This window comes from Cynocephalus volans, chromosome 4 (genome assembly GCF_027409185.1).
Source record: "Cynocephalus volans isolate mCynVol1 chromosome 4, mCynVol1.pri, whole genome shotgun sequence".
NCBI lineage: Eukaryota > Metazoa > Chordata > Mammalia > Dermoptera > Cynocephalidae > Cynocephalus > Cynocephalus volans.
The window spans coordinates 116,804,752-116,830,331 of record NC_084463.1 but is presented as its reverse complement, the minus strand read 5'-3'; the positions used below and the strand labels follow the sequence as shown (position 1 = coordinate 116,830,331).

Genomic DNA, 25,580 nt, shown 5'->3' with positions numbered 1-25,580 from the left:
GAAGGAAAGGAGAGGCCAAGGTCTGGTTCTCCTCCTACACAGGTAGAGACACCGAGCCTGGACAGTGGAAGAGACTGGCCCAGGGTCGTACAACAGAGCGGGGACTTGTGCCAAATTCAGAGCAGTGCTCTGATTTGGGGGATTAGGAGGATGTTGTGGGGGGGGGATGCAAGTCTTACTGGGTTATTTTCATGCCAGGTGAGGGGGTGCTGTTTGGCTGGTTTCCAGCTCCTGGGGTGGGGTAAGGTGGGGTGTAGAACTGGAGCCTGTGTTTAAGATAGAAGTTGAGGGGAAGGGGAAGTAACTCAGTAAGCCATAGATGAGCAATGAGGCCATAGTTGCTGAATGAAAACCTGTGTCAGACAGCCTCCCCCAGGGTGCTGGGAGTTTACAGTTAGCGTTGGCGGCCTGTCTGTGTGTCTCTTTCTCTGGGAAGAAGGGGTGTGGAGGTGTCTGTTTGGGACAAGAACTTTCTTTTTTCCCTGATTTTCATTGTGCATTGCTTTTCCCAAAGCTCTTAGTTGGTGGGTGTAAGCTCCTTAAAAACTCTGTTGGTGTTTATGAGTATGCTCTCTTCTCACATACCCCTCCTCTTACATCAGTCATTTTAGCTGAGCTCTCTGTGTATAGAATCCTTGAGGACAAAGCGTGAATTTGGGGCCTATTTTTCCAGGAATTAGGGGGATACAGGTGTCATTTATGTGATCTTTTCAGTGAGAGATTCCTGTTTCCCCTTAACTTTTTAATCTCTTGTCACAGCCTTGATGACTCTAGACATTATCGTTCTGCTGGGGAGAGAATGGGAGCCTAATCTTCCAGGCACAGGGTTACTGCACTTATTTAAAAAAAAAAAAAAAAAAAAAAAATTCCAGATAGGACATGATTGTTGTTTAGAAGTTAGTTTGGCACCTTGAGCTTTCTGGAAAGAAGTGTCTTAGAAATAAAAGTGTATCTGGGATTTAAATTCTGGGGTCTCCACTGGTAACAATTACAAATAATGCCTTTCATTTCATGCAGTGCTTCATGGTTTTCAAAACGTCATTTTGGTCCACACAACCACCTGGTGAGATGAGAGGTGGTTTTCACCCCATTTTGCCAAAGTAGAAACCGTGGCCCAGATAACTGATGGGACTTGTGGAGGAGTCAGTAAACTGCAGAGCCTGGATGAAATCCAGTTATTCTGGGCTCTTGTTCTTTCACCCCAGGATCCCCTTGGTTTGGGGGTTGGTCTTGGGGATGAGAAGAGCAAAAGCCTTCTTTGACACCTTGGGACTTGCCATGGGATAATCTCTCAGCACCAAAGTCCAGGTTTTGGAGTCCAGCTTCTGTCTCAAGCAAGCCATTATTCTCTCTGAGCCTCAGTTTCCTCATCTATAAAATGGACATGGTAAAACTGACTTTGCATCTGTATTACTCTGTTTCTGTTGCTTTATAACAGAATTCCTGAAACGGGGTAATTTATAGAGAAACAAAAAATTTATTCTGGGAAGTCTGTGGTCCATGGGGAGTACATCTGGTGAGGGCCCTCTTCTTGGTGGTGACTCTCTACAGCAATGCAGGTAATCACATGGCAAGAACTGCAAGAGCAGGCAAGCTAACCCTCTCACTTGCTCTCCTTATAAAGCCATGATAACTCATTACTACATGAAAGGATTAATCCATTCACAAGAGCACAGTCCTCACAATCCAATCACCTCTCTCAAAGGCCCCACCTTTCAGATACCATAATTGGATTTCCCACCCTTTTAACACTGTTACAATGTTGAAACAGCTTCAGTTTCAAGTTTCTAATACGTGAACTTTGGGAGAACACAATTAACTCGTAGCAGCAGGGTTAAGTGAGACAATGCAGGCAAAATGCCTGGCACACAGTGGATGCTCAACAAGCATAGCCAAGTCCCTCTAATTGCTTGACCTTGTGTGCCTGTCCCTAAGGGTTGGTGATAACTTGGCTTGGTGGTCTACCTAAGGTGACATATAGGGTAGGGGAAAGGTCTTGTTGTGATCCCACTTGAATCTCCTTCAGTTCACGCCATTGATTGAGAGGCAGCTGAGGATCCCATTAACCTAACTCACCCAAATTCAGACCAAACAGAAAAAAATTTCTGTATTTATAACTTTCCTTTCTTACTACATCTGTCAGCATTATGTGCATTTGGTCATGGATATGCAGAAAGCAGAAGCAGCTCCTTTTATGGATGGGGAAATAGAGAGAGAAAGTAACTTCCTACCCAGTCTCACCTGACACATCCTTGACAAAGTTCAGAGTAGAATCAAGTCAATGTCCAACTGGGATTCTCCAGACTGATTTTGTCTAGTCCTAACTTCTCTTGTTCATCTCAGATGGGAGACAGTTGAGTTTAAACTCTAGCTCACCGTTTTCAACTTTAGCCTACACCCCTCCAGTGGAATAATCAGCATTCATGTTGCCCAAGCCAAGGAAAGGAGGTCTTTGTTCAAATCATCCTACTGTACTTTGGGAATCCAGATAGCATGAAAACCTGGAAAACAGGCTTTTAAGTTAATAGATTTTATTTAATGACACCAAGAGTCTGTGTGTGCAGGTTTTGTGGTCTCCTCTCCTGGAGAGCTGCATGACTCATTGTGCCTGAGGGTGTGCTAGTGGGATCGAATGCCTTTCACAGTTGTTTACAGCTCTTCTCTGGGGAGGGGGGACAGTTCTTGAGTGAGGTTTATCTGAGGAGTTGAGGACAAATCAGTGTTTTCCCAGACAGGCTTTTAAGTGGGAAGCATGCCTGTAAGAGATAACTGGCTGAAGCAAGTGTACCGGAATGTTCATGTCCAGGCGAGTGATGTCCCTTTCAGTGTTGTCTCTTTAGGAGGCTACATACATGCACTACTGCTGTTCCCATTGCTCAAACCATTGGGGAAACCACCTCTAGAAGTTTCTTCAGAGACAGTTTTTCAGCCAAAGTGAGCAAATTGTTTTTGAAACTTTTTTTATATCCCAGTTTTCAGATACCAAATGGTGTCCCCAAGCATGACCACTTTTTTTTTTTTTGCTGGTTCTAATTTTGGATAAATTTTAGTTATTTCCAAAAGTCATACTCACCCTTGGAGGATCTGAGAGCTCATAACCCATGTTGAGATTCAAAGGAACATCCTCTGAAGGCAGATCTTGTTGCTTGGACAAGGGGGTAGCCGTGTGTGCCTTGTTCTTTCAAAGAGTCAGGTTGGGGACTCCCAGTTAATACTTGAGTTGGGAGCTGCCCCTGCCCACGCTTTGGAAAAGACATGCTCTCTGTTTGTAGAGATAACACAGTCCCCTCTCTGGGGAAGATTTAGTTTGGATTTTAGTCACATCTCCTAACAAGCTTTCTCTGGCTGTGGCCAAGCAGTGTAGTACATGAGGAATGGAACTATCTTTATGTGTTTCTTCCTCTTCCTCTTTACCCCTACCCACCATTGTCCCTCACTAATGTCCAGTGTTGGGGCCACAACCAGTCTTTCTCTAGCCAAAATCTGTTCACAGTCAGCTCACTAGGAGGTAGTTGTGCCCTCTTTCCTCACACACCCAAGGCTGCAGGGCATTCATCTTTCTTCCCATACTGTTGGCTGGGAGGAGCTCCCCAGCTAGCTAGCATCCCAGAAGCTAGTATGGGGAAGGGACATGGGATTAGGATGTATATGTGTGTGTGTGTGTGGGGGGGGGGGGAGGTATTAAAGTTAGAGCTCAAGATTGTAAGGTGCAGAAATGGCAAAGAGGGCCATTTGTCCTGAATTTCTTGGCCATTCACAAATCCAGATGGTCTTTTCTTTGTCCTACAGAGGAGGAATGGGGTATCCAGTTGATGGAATGTGATGTAGTCATTTAAAATGATGTGGATGAGTTTAAAGTAGTGGATACAATGTTTATATCCCAAAGTCTTTAAAAATCAAGATGCACAATCATGAACATAGTATGATCATTACGTAAAAACAGTGCCCTGCCAGCCCCCCACCGCCCTCACAGACCCAAAACAGGCATTTAAAAAAGAATGGATGTAAATATATCAAGTGTTAGAAATGGTTTTTCTCTGGGTAGCAGGTCTGTGGGTGACTTTTTCCCTCCTCTTTCAGATTTTTTATATTCCTCATATTCTACAATCATTTATTGATATCTTAAATGGGAGTAAATTAAACTTCATAAAATCCCAAACAAACCTTTTTTATTGTTGGACTCTGCGTCCTGAATTTTAGCTTAGAGATACGGCCATAACTGAAGCAACCTGAGAACTGTTGTTCCTTGTCTCACACTAGAAATCTGGAGAGTCAGGCAAGACCGGGTTCCAGGAGGATTTTTTGGACATAGTTCTGCCTGGAGGCAGGGGGTAGACAAGGCAGCCTCTCAGAGCCCCTTCCCACACCCATCAGTGATTATCTCTGCTGCACACAGTTTCTGCCAATGGTGAGCGGGCTGAGAGTGGTGACATTCTCCCTCCGAGTAGGGAGCACTAACAAAAGTCTGGCTGGGATAGAGGCTGGGGGCGGGAAATCTGGAGTGAGTGCCTGAGCTGATAAGGAGCCAGTGATCTTTCTGCAGTGGGACTTGCATCCCTTGGATAGCTGGTGCCCGCTACAGTGGTCCTGCTGCTGGCACTGCTCAGAGCGCAGCAGTCACGGCTACTTTGGCGGAGAACTTCCCTCACGGTGTAGGAGCTCGGGGCTCTGTCTTAGGGCACGGGGAACATCACTTATCTTTTGAGCAGCAGTGGACTTTGAAGGAAGCAGCATATCTCTGCAGTGGAAACTAGGATTTCTCCTGTTGCTCCTCTCTGACAGCCTGGTGAAGGACATCAGAGTGCTTCTTCCACAGCTGCGTCTTGTCTGGATCCTCCAGCTCCCTTGCCTTAGGGCCCTGGCCTCCAAAGCAGGTTTTCTCCACTCTTCAGGCAAAGAGCCTCAATTTACAGCAGTCTGCCTGGTCTCCAATAGTCTGGAACCTGTTGTCCTTCAGAGCAGTGGACAATACCCAGTCACAGAGTGCTGAGACCTTTGCTTCGGGGAAAGCTTACTGATCCTGGAGTTGGTAGGGTCTTGGAAGCAGACATCAAGGTGTTCAAGGATAGGTATTGAATTTGTGTGAAGGCATTTGTCACGGCTGTTTTGAAAGACTCTGGCAAATGCTGGGGCTCTGTGGAGGCAGGTGAGAAGAGCAATCTCCAGTGTTTTGTGAGTGTTGTACCAAGGTGTTCCCAGAGTGCTGGCACTCCCAGGGCCGCTTCTTGGTGGGAGGCATCATGTCTCTGGGATGCTGATGAGGGAGCACTGGGGATCCTTATTGGGGCATGAGGCTTACTTCATTTCTTCCTGCTCTCCAGGCATGGCACAAGGGGTTAATATCTCCAATGGCTCTATTTTGGGGCAAATGGAGTGTTCCCAGAATAGGACTCTTTGTTGAGTAGTCTATTTTGGGAGGCAAGCCCCACTGGAGTTTATGTAAGTGATTCATTGTGGGTATCTGGGGGTGTGGATGTGTGCGCAAGTGATTTCTTATTAGTAATTATAAGCAGCTTCTTTTGGGAGCCAGAGGAATGGAGGTATGTGTGTAAGGGTATGATGGATTGCTCTTGCTTGCTGTGGAGAGTGCTGTGACTGTGCACACCCATCCAATGGGGAAGTTGTCACACCTGATGAAGGGAGTGAGCGTGGGACCTTAGGACAAAGGCAGAGATGGCAGTCTGGGCCCCTTTGTGGGGTGTCAAGCCGTGGAGATGTGCCCATCTGTCATGCTTTTGACTTCCTGAAGCATGTGGGCAGGCGAGACGTTGTGGCCCTCTGGCTGCAGTCTGGAGTCAGTTGGTCTGCAAAGGACTAGGCCTGGGTTGTTCTAAGGCCCAGCAACCAGTTTCAACCTGGAACAAATCTCAGACTTCACTTCCCACTTAACTCACTAGATTCCCCTGTGTTGTCTCCCCACAGGCCAAATCCACATATGTCGAAGCAAGAGAGAAATCAAAGACCGTCCAGCATGGTCAGTGAAACGTCCACAGCAGGGACCACTTCTACCCTGGAGGCCAAGCCTGGACCCAAGGTGAGCTCCTGGCCACTTGTTCTTTCCCCTTTTTATATTTTGCCAAGCCCCTTTGTAACCAGAAGCCCATTTGATCTTCACTGTAGTTTTGTGAAGAGACCCATGGGAAGTGTTCTCCCCAAATAACAGACCAGGAACTTGAGGCCAGAAGGGGTTATATCCCTTGTCCAAGAAAACAGGTGGTTGCTGACAGAACCAGGACTGACATCTAGGTCCTTGGACACATTCTTCACTTTCCTGGTGTGTTGGGAGGGCCACACCTCTGTTCACATGGGGATGTGGGTGAGAGAGAGCCTTGTGAGACTGGGTGATGGATGGGCCTGAGGAAGTGTGCCCTTGGGAAGGGCCCAGAAGTTTCTGTGCTCAAGGTGCGGGAACACTAAGGAATAGGAAAAGAACCAGCATTGTGGAGAGGGGGAGAGTGCTGAGCGGTGAACCCAGATAGGAGGGGTAAATAGCTGGAAATTGACAAAATCTATGACCAAAAAGTAGCTTTGCTTCAGAAAGCCATAGGATATATTAGCGCCAACAGCTGCTGGTGAAAATTGATTGAAAAGTCCCTTTAAATTTTTGTCTCTGTGACCCAGCTGGGAGGCTTGCCAGGTCTTGGGCTGCCTTTTAATTAGAATGCTGTGGCTGTGTGCAAGCCCATTCCCTGTCTCATTGCTCTTCTTCTGATCAAAGGGTGCTGCCGCTTGGAATAAGGCAGAGAGAGCCAACAGCCCTCCTAACATACAAGTGCTTTTTTGTGCCGCCCTAAGCCCCCTGCTGCTAAAGTTCAAGTCTGCTTTTTCCTAGATCATAAAGTCCAGCAATAAAGTCCACAGCTTTGGGAAGAGGGACCAGGCCATTCGGAGGAACCCCAACGTTCCAGTGGTGGTTAGGGGCTGGCTGCACAAGCAGGTGAGGAGATGAGTGACAGTAGTGGAAGAAACGGCTGTTGCCGATTGCTTTCCCTCCCCTGGCCCAGGAAGCTGGGAACATGCATGTGAACTTTCTGTTCCTCAGTTTAAGGCAAGCAGACTGTGCCCGCTGTGCTGAGGGATTTGCTGTTTGTTTCTATGCATGGATTGTCTGCTCAGTGGTTACAGTTTCTCTCCCAAAACCCTGTTGACCACTTTGGCCCTGGTGCTGTTGGCTGCCCTGGGACCCAGGCCATAATGTGTGTGGGAGGGTGGGTTGGTCAATATGAATTCAACCTGACTGCCAATCCTCTGCCAGCACTTGCCTTCCTGATGTTAAAGAGTCTTTAATATCATTTGGCTGAAAACTTTCATTTTTTCCTCTCCCCCTCATCTAGCACACATATCTAGCTCCCTAGCACCTCAAATTCCAAATCAGCCAAAATCAGTTCATTATCTCCTCACCCCCTACCCCTTTCTTTCTCCAGCCTGCTTTTTCTGGATCTTAGTAACGGTGCCACCATTCTCCCAGGGTGTGAGGCTAGAAACCTCAACACCACCACCAGCTCCTCCTCCCATGTCCATTCGGTCAGGAAGCCCTGTCACCTCTGTCTCCCCTGAAGCCAGCCTTTATCCTCATCTCCACCCTCAATCGATCTGCCTCTGACCATGGCTGGGCAGTGAGCTCCCAGGGCCAGAGACCATGCCTCTTTTGTGCCCTTCTTGCTCTCCTTGTTATTTGTGCATGTATGTATTCATTCATTCCTCCAGTGCCTGCCATGTTTTAAGTGTTCTCAGAGCAGGCATGAAAGATGTGTACCTCATCATCTATCAAAGGAAACAGCACATTTCTCACATGTTGCATTGTCACCCAGCCCATCTCTCATATCTCATGGCATCCCCAAAAAACACAAATCAAACTCCAAGGCTAATGATGTTTATTTCAGTAAAGCCTTTTTTGGGAAGAGAGAGGAGGGTATTATGTTGCACACTACACAGAAGAAATCTCTAAAAGTCCCTTGAAGTCTCTCTCCCCCAGTTCTGCTCCCACTGGCAGCTCTAATCTCTCCAACCTCTTCTGTCCATTCCTCTGGCACCATCCTCTCCCGCTCCCACTCTCTCCCCTCTCAGCTCATTTCTCCTTCTCTTGTCTTACATCTTCTCCTTTCTTTTCTTACTTGAGTAGTTTAACTCTCTGACTTCTTCCATTTGCATCCTGGTCTCTGTTAAACAAAGGATGCTTCTTTGAAATTTGAGGGTAGGGGAAGGGATTATGAGTAATTCTTCTCCCCAACTCCCAACCCCTAGACAGGCCCATTGGCTGTGCTGTAACAGAAATCTGTGTAGAGTGCTGTGGACACACAGCAGAGTGTAGCTGTGCTTGGGGAATCCAGAAAGGCTTCCCAGAGGAAGAGACATTTGAACCAGGTATGGAAGGATGGATGAGCGTTCTCCAAACAAAGCAAATATCATGTGTCAAGGCCTTAGAAATCATCTGATCAATTTGCAGGAGATAAAACTGATAAATAGATAAAACCATCAAGTTAAATTTGTTTTTAAGCATTTAGTAAGTGAAGGATGAACAATTTTCGTGTTATGTTCAGTTTTAGAAATTGTCAGATTTTTAAAAATTTAATTTAAGCCTGTCAAAAACTTCTGCAGAAGGAAGACAAATGTTACTAGCTATTTCTAAAACTACAAGCAGCTCTGGGGTTTTTCTAGGTTTGGGAAAAAACTGGCCCTAAAACATTGCTAGTTTCTTAACTTGGACATGCTTTTTGAATTTCACAGTTATTTTAAATGTTCTTAATAAATGTAAATACATTTCAGATGAGTGAAGACGGATTCTTGTTATGAGATAAATTTGATAGCAAAGAGAATCCCAATCTCTTATATTGGGTGGAAGCAAAATCAGTTCCATGATAGAGAACTGAGCTTAGTCAAATGAGAACTTTGCCTCGGTTAATTAGTGAACATAAACTCTTTTCAGTGCTATGTAAATTCAGCTTTTTAATCAGCATAAACGAAGATATTTTATAGTATAGCCTTTAAATAAGAGAAACATCCAAGAACTTCCTTTTTGTTAAGAGCTGTTTTTTTTTTTAAATGGAACACCTGTATTTTTGAATTTACATTTTCTTTTCTAGAAGAAGGTGACTTATATTAATTTTTTTCCAGGAGACCAAAAAAAACTCCTACTGCCTGGAGATAAACCACCATTAAATCTAAATTTAAAGTCCTATTCAAAGAATAGCTATTCAATAAAACATTAATTTATTGAAAGCATGAATATAGGCAAGTCTCAGTTATAGAACCAGGCTGTATGTGATTGGGGAGGGGAACGGTATGCTCAGATATTGCCCTGACTAGTTTTCTTTGCTTTGCAGGACAGTTCTGGGATGAGGCTATGGAAACGGAGGTGGTTTGTACTTGCTGATTATTGCTTGTTTTATTATAAAGGTGAGCTGAAGCTCTGGCCACCAAGGGCTCTTTGTGCTGGAGGGGGTGGGGGTGAGGTGCAAATGGAGGTCTCAAATTCAGTGACTGGACCTGCGGCCTGATCTAATTAGTAGTCTGTTACCCTGCCAAATATCCACTTTTACATATGTGGATGGTTGGTGACTTTAGTTTTACCAGCCCTGGCAAAGGAATTTCAATCAGTTGAGTTAAAATAAATAGAATCCAGTTTTTCTACTACTTAGCAACTCAAGATCCACAGCTTCTCAGCTTCTGCCCCACTTGGGACATAGGTGTACCTTTGAGGCAGTCTGGAGAGGTGGGTAAATCACTGTATTTTGTAACCTGTCATCTGGATTTTATCCCTTGTGACATTGGATGGGCAGCTGGTAAACTGAATTGGCCATCTGAGCTTTATGGAGCCCTAGTACATGAAGTTAGGGACTGTGCAATGTTGAGAAGGCAGTCTTAAAATATGAGAAAGTGATAGACGGCTTACTTTTAAGACAAGACTAGACTGTGATTGGTGCTTTAAAAGACATCCAAAGTGATTTGGCAGTTTAAGAGAAATGAGAAGTCAATGTGTGGAGGCTTCTTAGAAGTGGCAGTATTTGGCTGTCCGGTTATCTCAGTTGGTTAGAGCATGGTGTTATAACAGCAAGGTCAACGGTTCAGATCCCTGTAGTGGTTGTCTGCCAAATAAATAAATAATGATAAGTTAAAAAAAAAAAGTGATAGTATTTGAGTTGGGCATTAAAGGATGGCTAGAGTTTTGCCTTTGTTGGGGCAGATGGGCATACAAGGAGGGGAAACAACTTGAGTGAAGTTGTAGAAGCAGAAGAAGGTAGAATGACAGACTTGAGTGGCTAGGTGAGTCTTGCATGAAGGATGTGCCAGGAGATAAGACTCAGGAGGGTGGCTAAGGACCAAAATCAAAGGCCCATCACAGATAGGGAAATTTGGGCTTCATCTTGTATCCAGTGGAGAATCAGCAAGTGCCTCTGAGTAGGAGAGCAACAGGACCAACTCTGTCATTAGGAAGTAAGTTGCCTCTGCTAACAAAGATGGTTTGGAGGAAGGAAAGAATAGAAATGGAAGGTAGGTTTCCACATGTGCTGTAACTTTGCCTAAGAGATTTTCTCCTTCTAGAATGTTCTTCTCCATCCTTGAAAACACTTAAAATATTACCTTCTGAAGCCTTCTCAACTCCCCAGACTGTGTGCCACTCTCACCTGTGTCCCCGCAGCCCTTGGCATACTGCTCTGTTTCAGGAGTGAGCAGGTTGAGTTGAGTGTGTTCACATGCCTGTCTCTGCCCTCTAGAAGAAGGCCCTCACCCTTCACCTGTGTAATTCCAGCATTAGCACAACAGTTCCCGGGGAGCACCTACATGATCAGTCAAGAGGAGATTGCTGTGGTTCTGGGAAGACAGAAGGGTCCCTGAACTAGGACAGTGGTATGAACCAGCCCAGGGAAGGTGCCCAGAAGGTTATTCTGATGTGTTTTTCTATCCAAAGACAGCCGAGAAGAAGTGGTCCTTGGGAGCATCCCTCTGCCCAGCTACGTGATCTCTCCTGTGGCCCCTGAGGATCGCATAAGTCGCAAGTACTCCTTTAAGGTACTGCCCCTTCTCTGGTGCAGCACCTCCATCTTAAGAATCTTTGTGTTCTCAAAAATGCCTTCATAAAAGCAGTTGCTCTTTTGAGGAGGGGGAAGAAGTTAAGATGCTAGAAAGTTGCAGACTCAAGTTAACAAAGTGTTATAAATTATTTAAACAAATTATTACATCACAGTACTTTGATTTGAATCTGAACTTTGGAGTCCCCCAACCTTGCTCAAGTGTTTAGACCTCTCATTTCCTATCACTACTAGTCTTGCAATTACACGTCTAACACAGCCTTCCTTTGCTTCCTTATCAGCATAATCAGCCAGTCTAACCAGTATGCAGCCACTGAGGACAATTGATGATCCCTCATAATGGATTTATGTCAATTATATTATGAAAACTTACATTGAGGGTTAGGGGCCTGCATGTTGAAGAGATTGTCAGGTTTGTCCACGTGTTTATGTTGTTGAAAAACACTTAGAATCAAATTTGGTTTATTTTATGGCTTATTGAAGATTCCTGGGCAGATCCTTTCACCAGCAAATCCTTTTTCTACTTCCTTTGTTGCTGTGCCATGTGGAGTGAGTGGGCCCATGATAATTGATGGCAGTCCTTTGATGCCTTCTGGCATCTGTGAAGCCAGGTGTGGTGCTCTAGGAAGGAGGTAGTTAGTCTCAAACTTGGAGAACACCTCAGGACTCCCCGTTTGTGGCCTCCACAGATTTCTTCACTGTAGGTATTTTTTGGGTCCCCCAGGGATGATGAGGGTGCAGTGGATTGAAGATCCACTTCACTGGCAACTGGAGTGGAAGTCCCAGAGGGCACTGAAGCAAGCGGCCCTTGGTGCTAGTAGCCACAGAGCATAGACCTCTCATGGCTGCTCAGGATACGAGGCAAGGCCACACATTTCAAGGTGGGATAACTGGCTCCTGACCCTACTACATTCATTGCTTGGCTGTTCCTGTATTAGGGGTACAAGATGTACTAGACAGTAGATGCTAAAGCAGAGATCGAGCAGAAGCCACCTTTTCCAGCCGTAGATAGAAGCATGGAAAAACACAAGGTAAGACCAACCAGCATTCTCTGGAAGGGTTATAGGAAAGTGCTGGTATATAGTGTCCATGTTGTTAGCAGTTGGTACTCAGTCTGTGAAAGGTTTTGCAAAGTGTGTCAGTGTCTTGATTTGGAGTCTGTGGTAGTTGAAAGTCAGTCTCACCTTCCTTCTGCCTTTCCTTCCTAAGGGAGCACAGAACTGAGCTGACTCTTCAGCTTTGTTCATCAATAGGCTTGAGCTGTCCCTCTCTTTCCCTCGAGTGACACTATTGAGTTATCACTCCAGAACTGCCATGGATTGGTGATTCTGGGATCCTCCTCGACTTCACAGAATAGTTGCATGGAATAGCATTGCCTTATATCTATAAAACCTTTTATGACTTGGGAAGTACTTCTATACACGTTACTTCATTTAATGTTCATGGGAAACCTGTGAGGGCAGTATGATTAGCTTCATTTCATAGATTAGGGATGTGAAGATCTGAGAGCTTAGGAAACTGGCCTAAAATCACAAAGCTGGAAGATGATAGAGGCTGAAGATGATAGAAGTTGAACCTAGCCCTGAATTCTATCCTTTTGCAATTGTGTTACAGGGATGGGGGACAATTTCTTTCTCTTCCTCTCTGTTTTTTCTTCCATGTCTTATCTTGGTCACCTCCTGCACACACATTGCAGGAGGTGGGATGTGGTTTGAATTAATGTTATTCTATAATTTTAGAAACACTCTTCTATTTTATAGTTCAGGAGCCTCTCCTGCTTATTGCTGGCTCTGAAAACATTTTGTTCAATGGCTTTCAGACTGGTCTTTTTGCAGCCTGAAAGTCTTCCTCAGAAAACCCTCCTTTCTAGGGTTAAGCATTGCTACTAGGCAAACAATTGGGGTAAGGGTGTTATGTGTGATTTTTGGGGACAGCATCTGGAATATCTCCAGAGTAACTTATCATAACTTCATATATTTCATCTTAACACTTCATTGAGAGGTGTGAAAACAGATTCTAAGAAAACATCTTTAATGTGTCTTAGATTTTTTTCTTTTTCTTTCCTTCTTCTTTTATTTTTAATATATATATATTTTCCTTAGAAAGACTTGACCAAAAGTGTTCCCTAAATCTTTTGTCTGGGAAACAGAATGCATCATTTCTTTGGGGTATCTTTGAGGTCCTCAGAGTCTGAGGGCAGAGAAAAGCTACTGCAGACAGATTGGGTGGTGTTTAGCTGGTTCTCCAGAAAGGACGATGGTTTCCTGAGTCTAAAAAAGCTACCTTTCCCTTTGGGTTGCAGCATCATTCTTTTAGGGGCCAGAGGATGGGTCCTGGGGCAGTTCAGGATCCATGTTCTTAGGCATACCAGGGAATACACAGTGTTTTGTGTCCTGTTTTGTGGCCTTATAACTGCCTCTGATATTGGTTCTTCTCTACATCCAGAGCTGAAGTTCTCTGACCATTGCTAGAGCACTTTGCCCGAGATTGTTCAGAGTCTCTGTAGTAGGTAAGCACAGGCCGAAAGTCATATGGTCCTCTCCTTGTCATTGTTTTCCAATTGTGTCCACAGCCTGGCAGCCTCAGGCATTATCAGGGAGGCTGGTTGCTAGGTGGCCCCTGAGGCTCAGCCAGGACCACAGGATGAGCCAAGCAGGGCTCTTAATGACCTCTAGGAACTATTCTCCCCTGACCAGCAGGTCTTTTGTGGCTCACCTGGGGGACTCCCCACAGAGCTCCTATTAGATGCACAGCTTCCCTTGGCCTGTTGGTTACCTCTGAGCAATCTTGGCCCCTCAGATTCAGGATTTGGAGCAGAAAATATCCTTATGCAGCCAAAAGTCTAAGTCTAATGGGGAAAAAGCCTTTACTGCCTCCCTTTGAGCTGTTCTCTTGCTCTCAAGACCAAAAGTTCCTACCCTGAGGTCTGCAGACCCTCAAGTGTCCATGGATAAATCACATATTTTTTTAAAAAAACCTCTTTTTTCTTTTTCACTAACCTTGACTTGAAGTTCATCGTCTTTGTTTTTTAAGCTCTAACTTAAATATAACATTTCCTTCAATTAAGAAAACAGCCCACAACAGGTATCAGCAGTACCTGTAACTTGGTCACCAGTAGAAACCATAGATTTCTTCAGTCACATTACAGTTGTTGCAGATATCTTGAAATATCATTTATGCTCATCACTGCTTTAAAATTACAATGATTATTATATCTGCCACTAGATGTGTTATGTAATACACTTTTAAAGAAGCACCTGTATCGTTGTATCACACATTTTAAAATATTTTGGTAGCTATATTTCAGTATAATCTGTTTCCTTTATTTTGTATGCTAAAAAACATTCTGAGAAGTGTTCAGAGGATCCACCAGACTGTCAGAAGCATCCATGCCACACAAAAGGTTAAGACCACTGCTGTAGATTCTGGCTGAAGACATGCCAAGAGACATGGTTTTTCACTTATTTAGTTCTATTCATCAAACTTTTATTGCACCCTGATCTATTTGACCATAGAGAGATGCCAGGGATACTATAATGAAAAGGACAAAATCCTTGCCTTTGTGGGGCTTTTATTATAAAGTTTGCATCAGCATGTGGGTTGTTAGAGGATAAGAAGACAACAGGAAAGAGCTGCCTTTTCCTTCTCCCCTTTCAATTTTGTTCTTCATGCATCTCTCACATCCATCTCCTTCTCTCCACTGCAGCTGCTACTATTCTGTCTTGGCTGCCATCATCCCTCCCCTACGTGACTTACTGCTAGAACAGTGCCTAGTACATAGTAAGTAGTCTGTAAGTGTTAGCTGTCATGTTGTGCTTCAGCCTTTGAACTCTGCAGCCTCCAATCCATCCTCCACACTATTTCTACATTGCACGTCTGCTCAGGTAATACTCCCACCATAAACTCTTCAGTGTTCTTCACTGCCTTCAGGATAAAGCCTGGCTTACAAGGTCCCAGCCTATCTCTACAGCCACATATTTAGCCACTCCTGTCTTCTATCTTCCCTCCAGCCACACGCAGTTGCCTAAAGGCCCCAGGAAGTTTCTTGCCCATAGGCCTTTGCTTGAGCTTCAGCCACAGCCTGTAATGCCCTTTCCCCATCTCTTACTTGTCCTTCATGTTTCTGCTCAGAGTCACCTCCTCCGGGAAGCCTTTCCTGACCCTCTGGACAGGCTAGGTATGCTTCTCCTGTACTTCTACTGCTCTGTATTGCTGAGCTATAAATGGTTGATTTGCCCATCTGGAGCTTTCACCGGGAAAACTAGCCCATCAGCTAGTTCTGCCTGGGTATGTGAGGCTAGTTCTGTTCTGCAGATAGAGGCAACACGGAGAAGTCATTTGTAATAGGAGTTGTGGTCAATATTAGTGCTTACACTTCCCAAGTTATGGTGGGTTCAGGCTTATTTGGATTTTATATTTAGTCCCCTATAAATTAGTGACAGGGAGGTGAGGAAGAAGAGTCTTAAAGTTTCCAAAAAGCTCATTCAGCCAACCTCCCTAGGTTGCCCAAGTGACTTCTCCTATAATAACATAAATATCTTTTGAGCCTTATAAATGCCAGCTGTGCTCTAAGTACTATACGTGTGTTGTCTCATTTAATCCTCACATGACCTTACAGGGTAAATACTACTGTTACCTACAGTCCCATTTTAAAGGTGAGGAAACAGAGGCATTGGGAGGTTGAGCAGTTTGCCCAGGGTTACCTATGGGCAAGAGGCAGAGCCCACCTTGAGCGTCAGGCTGATTCCAAGAGCCCAAGTTCTTACCTTGTTCACTGTGCTGCATATAGTCAGCCCAAAGGTTGGAAACGAGAAGTTCCTTTTCTTAATCTCAACAAGTGGGCACCACTGTCTTTGCAAGTCATAAACTTGAGGATTTTGACACTTCCATTCCCCACCTCTCATTTTCAGTCCATCTCCATCACCTGGTCCTGTTGCTATTACCTGCTACTTCTCTCCAGACTCTGTCCACTCCTCACCTTCTCTGCTTCCACCACAGCTCTCACCTGAGATCCTGTGTGGTCCCCTGAGCCATCTCCCCTTACCTGCTCCTGCCACCTCTAACCTCCTCCGTACTGAAGCCAGAGTGGTCTTTCCAAGTAAAATCTCATCACATCGTTCCTCAGCTTAAACCCTTTAGCAGCTTCTCATTGCTCTTTCAGTGATGACAAAACCCTAACCTGACCTGCAAGGCCCTGGTGATCTGGTCAGTAGACTCACTTCCTGCTGCTCTCCCAGCTGGCCTCATCCTTGAGGATGAATGCACTGTGCTCTTGTCCTTTGTGGGGTCCTGCACATCTCCTCCCTGCTACTGCTACTTAAATAGCTGCTTATCACATAGAAGGCAGCTTCAGTGTCAGTTCCTCAGATAAGTCCTCCTCCAGGTCCACCAGCTTCCCCTGTTATCCTCTTTCACAGCATCCTGAACTTCTTGATAACACTTATTACAGTCTTAGCTACTTGTCCATGGTTTTTCTCTCCTACTTGGCTGTAGAAACTGTCATGGCCTTACTTGAGGCTGTCCCTCGGACTTCCAGTACAGTGCCTTCACATGGTAAACACTTAATAAATGATAAATCATTGTTGAGTAAGTTTGATAATTAGTCAGTCAGCTGATGGGCCCGGGCCTTTTGGGAGGTCCTGTATTTCCCACCTAAGTTTCTCTATTCTGAAGGCTGATGTTGGGGGCTTGAGGTGGGAGGATTCTGGCTCCTTTCACCAGGCTGTATCAAGACCTGAGGTACAAGTGCCAGGAGAGCAGTTATATCCTAAGGGCATTATGTTTCTGAGGTAAGCTCTTCCTTGCTCACATCCTCATAGCCTTTAGGTGTAGCCTGGTTTCTATTCAGTTATGCAGAGTTGCCTAGTAGGCTGTGTTAACTGGAAAGCAAAGAGCAAGCAGATAGGAGGGGGCCATCTCTGAGATGAGACTGGGGCAGGGGTGAGAAGACCACATCATCTGGGCTATGGCATCTTCCTCAGGCTCAGGGCACTTTGGACTTGGGTCACTTGGCAAGATGAAAAGGGGGCTCCCTGTACTTGTTGCCTTCACATTGCATACGTCTAACTTGCTCTAATACAGATAGAACGCAGTTGGGAACCTGTTCTTCAGAGCCAAGAGCAGCTGGGCACAGCACCTGCTGGCAGTGTGATTAGTGAACAGGGTTCTATTTGTGATCATGTATAACTCCTTTGTGATGGTGGATGTAACTCGTAAGGCTCATTTGCAGACAGACATGTGAATGCGTGCCTTCATGTTTGAGGTATGTTCAATTGGTTTCCTGGACAAGGCTGGCTGTATGAATTCTTGTACAGCAGGGACTTATTCTCTCTATTGTACCCTGGAAGGCTCCCTATGCTTGTGTCTGGTAGGGTGAGTGCTTGTCACAGAGCCCTCTGTGGGTGGGCACAAAAGACTGGGAGGATATGTCCAAGATCTTATGGGGTCATTGCATAGGGGAACTTTTTGAAGAATTTCTGCTAATTGATAGTAACATATGCACAAGTCCCTTCTCATTCTGTTGTTATTGCTGTATCTTCACCTTGCTTAAAATAAGAGGAATCCCTCCTGGGACAGGGATGACACCTTATACATGCAAAGGAAGAATATCAGGTTTGTTTTGGCCACTATAGGAACTCTTGGCTGCAGGCCAAGTTTGCCAAGACTCCCTTGGCTCTGGGCTGGATGGACTCAGATATGTGACTGCCAGAAGAAGCCCAAATCTAATATGCATTTTTGAAGCTTGATATTGAGTGGAAAAGTAAATGCTGAGGGTTCATCTGAAAGGTTATCATCTATGAAGGTTCATCTGAAAGGTTATCATCTATGACCATTAGTGATTCTAGAAGCATGTCATTTTCCAGTTTTCATTTGGTTCTCATTTTGTTTTCTCTGACTATTTCTTGTATAGAGTCTGCTTTTCATTCTGGATTCAGATTGTTGGATCAGTGGTCTTTATAATCAACCTCATTTCTGGGTAGGACCTAGGAACTTTGTACAAAGAAGCCTGGACTTGGAGTCAGACCTGGGCCTCTTCTCTTCATTCATTCAAGAAATATTTATTGAGTAGTATCTACTGTATTCCAAGCATTGTTCCTGGGGGTACAGTAGTGAACAAAAAAGACAAAGTTCCTGCTGTCATGGAGCTTATATTCTAGGGGTAGAAGACAGATGGTAAACAGGTGATAAACAAGTATGTAGAATAAATAGTATTCAGTAATGATAAGTGCTGTGAAGAATCTGTTACTGGGTGTGGAAATCTGAGGAAGTTACTTAGCATCTGAGAGCTTTGTTTGTCGTTATCTGTGAAACAGATTCTGTCCCTACTTCTCAAAGCTGTTGGGATTAAAATGAGATTAAAGTTGTAGAAGTACCTAGGAGACACATAGTAGGCACTCAGTAAATCTTCCTCTTTCTACACCTTTTTCCTATGTAGATTTGGTGAGATTTTTCCTTGCAAATTTAGAAGAGAGGCCCCTACTTAGTGCACAGAGAAAAACTGTGCTACCTCCAATTTGCAAACCATCCCAGTCTCTTTTCAGTGGTCATTCCCAGTACCTCTTCCCAGTTCTTTGCAAGGACACATGTAAAAGTACCTTGAGGTAGAAGCCCATAGTAGGTGCACAAGAATTTTTAGTCAAATGTTGGTCACATCTGTCCAACTCTGTCGTGCCTCTTTTAAAGAGACAACAACAGCTTCTTTGGGCACACATTGCATTTCATGCTCAAACAGTGAAGCACAGTGAACATCCACACCAAGCTGCCTGCTGTTTTTGCATCAAGCTGATTTTGACTCAGTTCTTGTCTGATTGTAGCCAAAGCAGGAATCACAGGCTTCTGAAGAACCAAAACAGGGATTCTCAAGAGTCTGCTTCTGTAGAATGAGGAATTTTTTTTTAAGTCTGTTTCTCACATAAGTCTTGACTCTTTGTACCCCCTAAGCAGGAATAAGATAAATAGGAAAGAGGTGCAGCTGCAGGGCTTTTACAGTGGGGAACAGACAAGCTGTCACTGGGCCTGACTGCAATAAGAAAGAGAAATCTAGCCTGTGACATTTTCCAGGTGAAGAAGCAAGCTGGGTGGTGCCTGGGGTTTTAGTCTGCAAGTGAGAGAACATGGCCAGAGTGCCTCCTTGGTTTTGCTCCTAGAAGGGGATGTGTGCTCCTCTCTCTGACCTGGTTTTCTGTCTTCATGCCACAGGCCGTGCACACGGGGATGCGAGCGCTCATCTATAACAGCACCACAGTGGGCTCTCAGGCTGAGCAGTCAGGCATGAGGACCTACTACTTCAGTGCCGATACCCAGGAGGACATGAATGCCTGGGTCAGGGCCATGAACCAGGCTGCACAGGTGCTGTCTCGATCATCACTGAAGAGGTCAGTCCTGATGGAGGGTCCCTGCCAGAGCAATTCCTACACTAGTATGGGGACCCAAATAAATCCTCGTGAGTGCCTGAAATTCCACTGTTCACTCACTTGTATTAAGCATTGCCCTTTCTTTGAAATCCTTTTTAACAATGAATGCTTCCAGGAGGAGAATGCATACATGGCTAACACATGTTGCCTGTCAGAGCTAGAAGGTCCCCTGAAGTTATCTAGTCTACTTTCTTCGTTAAACAGAAACACTAAGGTCTGAAGGGATGAAATGACTGCCCAGGATACATGGCCATGGACCCTGGCATATGTATGCTTCTCAGTTTTTCCTTTCTGATGTGTGATGGAAGGGACAACTTTGGGCACCAGGCTGAAGATGAGGGAGAGGGCAAGTGAGAAAGGTCTTGCCAACTGAAAGTGTGCTGCAGACTGCCCACCATGTTGCTGGGGCTGGCCTGGCATGTTCTTCCACCTATCTTCTCCCTTGAGTGGTCCAACCAAGGATACAGTCAGGGATCTTGAAATTCCTGAGTCTGTTGGCTGTAGGCAATTTCTTGGGAGAAAGCAGAGGGGAAATATGAGTGGAACTGGGGACCCAGAGTAGCCCTGAAAAAGTCAGGGTGTAGCTTTAACAAGTCCTTGTCTGACATGGGCCCCATTCTTCCTTAACTGGGCACCTGTATTAGTCCGTTTTGTGTTGCTATAACAGAAATACCAGAGACTGAGTAATTTATAAAATAAAGAGGTTTATTTGGCTTATGATTCTGGGATGGTTGTGTCTGGCACGGGCCTCAGGCTGCTTCTACTCATGGTGGAAAGTGGCAGGCTGCTGGTGGGTATGAGCAGATCACATGGCGAGAGGAAGCAAGAGAGAGAGGAGGTGCCAGGGTCCTATAAACAACAAGCTCTCGTGAGAACTAATGGAGCAAGAACTCACTCACTACCCCTCCTCCCCCAGGGAGAGCATTAATCCATTCATGAGGGATCCACCCCTTGAGTCAATCAGTTTCCAACGCTGCCACATTGGAGATCAAATTTCCACATGAGTTTTGGAGGGGACAACACATCCAAACTCCATCAGCACCTTACTCTGGATAGAGGCCTCTCTATGACAATGTTCTTTCAGTGAGGCCTCAAAGCTAAGGGGTATTCTCCAGTAACCTAAGGGCAGGATTTTTCAGTGACTGGAAATGGATTTTACATGGTGTGTTTAGCTTGTCATCTTTTTCCAACTCATGTGTATGTAGTTTTTGGTATTTGTGGTACTTTCTAGCTTCATGCTGTCTTTATTGAAGTGAACCAACCATTGGTATATAGATAGTGACCTCCCTCAAGAGGCCAGGTTGGGGTCAGGCCCTACTCTCTGGAGCTTCCATAACACCTCAGTCCGAGCATTCTTCCCACTGCCCCACCTACCCCTTCTTCTTTTCAGTATCCTAGGCTTCAGGCAGGGATCATCTTTGTGTCAGATGTTGTGCAGAAGATAGTAAGCCCTCAAATGTCTGGTGAGTGAGTGAATAAATGAGAGATTGAAAGAATGAAATAATGAATATGTTGAGCAGGACAGGATCAAAGACCATCTTAGCAATTTTCTTATGGGTCCTGAATCAGTAACTCTTAACTACGGCTATGCAGTCAATTTTGACTCTGCCCCCTAGCATTGTCATCAAGCCTGAATTTTTCTCTTGTGTTCCCGGTGATGATATGAAAGGCTCTGTCAATAGCCTGCAGGCATCTGTTCAGGGTGTCATCTCAGGAGAAGGAAACTGGGTAGGTTTGACACGTCTTACGCTTAGTGCATATACTGGTCCCTAATGCTTACTGTTTCCTAGTCTGTTTTTCATTCTTTAAGAAAAAAAAAGTATGTATATAAGGGTACTTCAAAAAGTTCATGGAAAAACAGAATTAAAAAAATACGAATCTTACTATGAACTTTTTGAAGTACCCTCATGTGTGTATGTGTGTATATATATGTATTAGTCAGTTTTGTGTTGCTATAACAGAAATGCCTGAGACTAGGTAATTTATAAAGAACAGAGATTTATTTGGTGTATGATTTTGGGACAGCTGCATCTGGCACAGGCCTAAGCAGATCACATGGTGAGAGGAAGCGAGCGAGTGAGTGAGAGAGAGAGACAGAGAGAGAGAGAGGAGAGAGGAGAGAGGAGGGAGGGAGGGAGGGAGGGAGAGAGAGAGAGAGAGAGAGAGGAGAGAGAGAGAGAGGAGAGAGAGAGAAGGTGCCATGGTCTATAAAACAACCAGCTCTCACAGGAACTAATAGAGTGAGAACTCACTCATTAATCCCCCATCCCTCAGGGAGAGCATTAATCCATTGATGAGTGATCCGCCCCCATGACCCAAACTGCCACATGGGAGATCTGATTTCCATGAGTTCTGGGAGGACAACACATCCAAATCCCATCAGTGTATAATTATACAATTGATGAAGATATTCTTAATGTAAAAAATTCAGAAAGGCAAAGATACTCCAAATCACCTTCCCAGGGTTATCTCTGTTATCAGGTTAATTGGTATCCTTTTAAACTATTTTCTATTCATTTATATACATATATGCACTTATAGAAACATATAGGTTTCTTTCATGCTTTTTTTTCTTTTTTTTTAAATTTTATTTTGTCGATATACATTGTGGCTGATTATTGCTCCCCATCACCAAAACCTCCCTCCCTTCTCCCTCCCCGCCTCCCCCTCAACAATGTCCTTTCTGTTTGCTTGTCGTATCAACTTCAAGTAATTGTGGTTGTTATATCTTCTTCCCCCCCCCCCCGGTTTTGTGTGTGTGTGTGTGTGTGTGTGTGTGTGTGTGTGTGTGAATTTATATATTAATTTTTAGCTCCCACCAATAAGTGAGAACATGTGGTATTTCTCTTTCTGTGCCTGACTCATTTCACTTAATATAATTCTCTCAAGGTCCATCCATGTTGTTGCAAATGGCAGTATTTCATTCGTTTTTATAGCTGAGTAGTATTCCATTGTGTAGATGTACCACATTTTCCGTATCCACTCATCTGATGATGGACATTTGGGCTGGTTCCAACTCTTGGCTATTGTAAAGAGTGCTGCGATGAACATTGGGGAACAGGTATACCTTCGACTTGGTGATTTCCATTCCTCTGGGTATATTCCCAACAGTGGGATAGCTGGGTCGTATGGTAGATCTATCTGCAATTGTTTGAGGAACCTCCATACCATTTTCCATAGAGGCTGCACCATTTTGCAGTCCCACCAACAGTGTATGAGAGTTCCTTTTTCTCCGCAACCTCGCCAGCATTTATCGTTCAGAGTCTTTTGGATTTTAGCCATCCTAACTGGGGTTAGATGGTATCTCAATGTGGTTTTGATTTGCATTTCCCGGATGCTGAGTGATGTTGAGCATTTTTTCATATGTCTGTTGGCCATTTGTATATCTTCCTTAGAGAAATGCCTACTTAGCTCTTTTGCCCATTTTTTAATTGGGTTGCTTGTTTTCTTCTTGTAAAGTTGTATGAGTTCCTTATATATTCTGGATATTAATCCTTTGTCAGATGTATATTTTGCAAATATTTTCTCCCACTCTGTTGGTTGTCTTTTAACTCTGTTAATTGTTTCTTTTGCTGTGCAGAAGCTTTTTAGTTTGATATAATGGCATTTGTTTATTTTTCCTTTGGTTGCCCGTGCTTTTGGGGTCGTATTCATGAAGTCTGTGCCCAGTCCTATTTCCTGAAGTGTTTCTCCTATGTTTTCTTTAAGAAGTTTTATTGTTTCAGGGTGTATATTTAAATCCTTAATCCATTTTGAGTTGATTTTAGTATACAGTGAGAGGTATGGATCTAGTTTCATTCTCCTGCATATGGATATCCAGTTATCCCAGCACCATTTGCTGAAGAGGCAGTCCCTTCCCCAGTGAATAGGCTTGGTGCCTTTGTCAAAGATCAGCTGGCAGTAAGTGTGTGGGTTGATTTCTGGATTCTCTATTCTATTCCATTGGTCAGTGTGTCTGTTTTTATGCCAGTACCATACTGTTTTGGTTATTATAGCTTTGTAGTATAGCTTAAAGTCAGGTAGTGTTATGCCTCCAGCTTTATTTTTTTGGCTCAGCATTGCTTTGGCTATGTGTGGTCTTTTATTGTTCCATATAAATGTCTGGATAGTTTTTTCCATTTCTGAGAAAAATGTCTTTGGAATTTTGATGGGGATTGCATTGAATTTGTATATCACTTTGGGTAGTATGGACATTTTCACTATGTTGATTCTTCCAATCCAAGAGCATGGAATATCTTTCCATCTTCTTGTATCCTCTCTAATTTCTCTCAGCAGTGGTTTGTAGTTCTCATTATAGAGATTTTTCACCTCCTTGGTTAACTCAATTCCTAAGTATTTTATTTTTTTGGTGGCTATTGTAAATGGGCAGGCTTTCTTGATTTCTCGTTCTGCATGTTCACTATTGGAGAAAATAAATGCTACTGATTTTTGTGTGTTGATTTTGTATCCTGCTACTGTGCTGAAATCATTTATCAATTCCAAGAGTTTTTTTTGTAGAGGTTTTAGGCTGTTCGATATATAGGATCATGTCATCTGCAAACAGGGACAGTTTGACTTCATCTTTTCCAATCTGGATGCCCTTTATTTCCTTCTCTTCTCTGATTGCTCTGGCTAGTACTTCCAACACTATGTTGAATAGGAGTGGTGAGAGTGGGCATCCTTGTCTAGTTCCTGTTCTTAAAGGAAAAGCTTTCAGCTTTTCCCCATTCAGGATGATATTGGCAGTGGGTTTATCATATATGGCTTTAATTATGTTGAGATACTTTCCCTCTATACCTAACTTATAGAGGGTCTTTGTCATGAATGAGTGCTGAACTTTATCAAATGCTTTTTCAGCATCTATAGAGATGACCATATGGTCCTTGTGTTTGAGTTTATTAATATGGTGTATCACATTTATTGATTTGCGTATGTTGAACCAACCTTGCATCCCTGGGATGGATCCCACTTGATCGTGGTGAATAATTTTACATATGTGTTGCTGTATTCTGTTTGCTAGTATTTTAGTGAGGATTTTTGCATCTATATTCATCAAGGATATTGGCCTGTAGTTTTCTTTTTTGGTTATATCTTTACCTGGTTTTGGTATCAGGATGATGTTTGCTTCATAGAATGAGTTTGGGAGATTTGCGTCCATTTCAATCTTTTGGAATAGTTTGTAAAGAATCGGTGTCAATTCCTCTTTGAATGTTTGGTTCTTTCATGCTTTTTTAAAGCATGACTGATCACATCTTAGAGATCATTCAATACCAGTATATATGGATCACCTTTAATTTTGACTGTTGTGTGGTATCCCATAGTATAGATGTACCATAATATATAGTTAAGCATGTGCCAAACCTTGGACAGTTTTAAAAAATTTTTCTAATCTTTTACTGTTATAAACAGTCTTGTATTTAAAAACCTTCTACAAACCACTGCATTTGTGAGTCTTTCACACTGGGTCACAAAGCATTTTTTATTTTAATCAATGTCTCCAAATTGCTCTTTAAAGAAAGCCATATGTTCCACTAGTGAGAGTGTCATTTCCCCCATCTTTGCCAATAGTTGATATTAGTAGTCTTTTAGTTTCTAATGACCTGCATAAATAATATCTGGTTATCTCAATGTATATTTTCATCATGGAAGGGATCTTTTATATTTATTGGCCACTAGTATTTACTTTTCGGTGAGTTGCCTGTACCTATACTCTTCCCATTTTTCTACTGAGTGATTTGCTTTTTCTTGGTGCATCCTTTACTGTATGTTCTGAAATCTGCCAAGTTAACAGTATAGCTTAGCCTCTTGCAGAGTTTGATAGTAGGCTCTCCAGTCTTTGGGTTAATGGAGTATGTTTGTCCCCTTCTTTGAAAATCAGGATGCTCTTTGCCAGTCTCTAATATTCTGATCTTTTTCTTGTTCTCTTTGAGTCCTCAAAGATTGCTCAAGAGGTTCCTAGAGCCGTCTCCAAGTTCCCTTAAGTCCCTGGGGCCGCTGATAGCTGGGCCGGAAGCTCAGCCGCAGGAGGCTTGGGCTTTCCATTCTTCATCCCTATCTTGGAATTTAAGTCTCTCTTAACCAAGGTGGTTCTCCTTTTCCTTGTGAAGATCATTCTTCTTGATGAAGATATGGAACTGTATTAGTCCATTTATGTTGC

General features: G+C 43.8%; 1 protein-coding gene across 2 annotated transcripts in view; it reads left to right on the top strand.

Moving 5' to 3' along the window:
- The window catches only part of PLEKHA7 (pleckstrin homology domain containing A7), a 203,833-nt gene that overhangs the window by 124,689 nt on the left and 53,564 nt on the right, over positions 1-25,580 (top strand). For both annotated transcript variants that reach the window (XM_063093679.1, XM_063093678.1), the window contains exons 5-9: positions 5,923-6,034; positions 6,833-6,937; positions 9,324-9,396; positions 10,910-11,010; positions 19,230-19,405. In XM_063093679.1, coding sequence (XP_062949749.1) covers positions 5,923-6,034; positions 6,833-6,937; positions 9,324-9,396; positions 10,910-11,010; positions 19,230-19,405 — 567 coding nt within the window. The remainder of the gene's footprint in view (positions 1-5,922; positions 6,035-6,832; positions 6,938-9,323; positions 9,397-10,909; positions 11,011-19,229; positions 19,406-25,580) is intronic.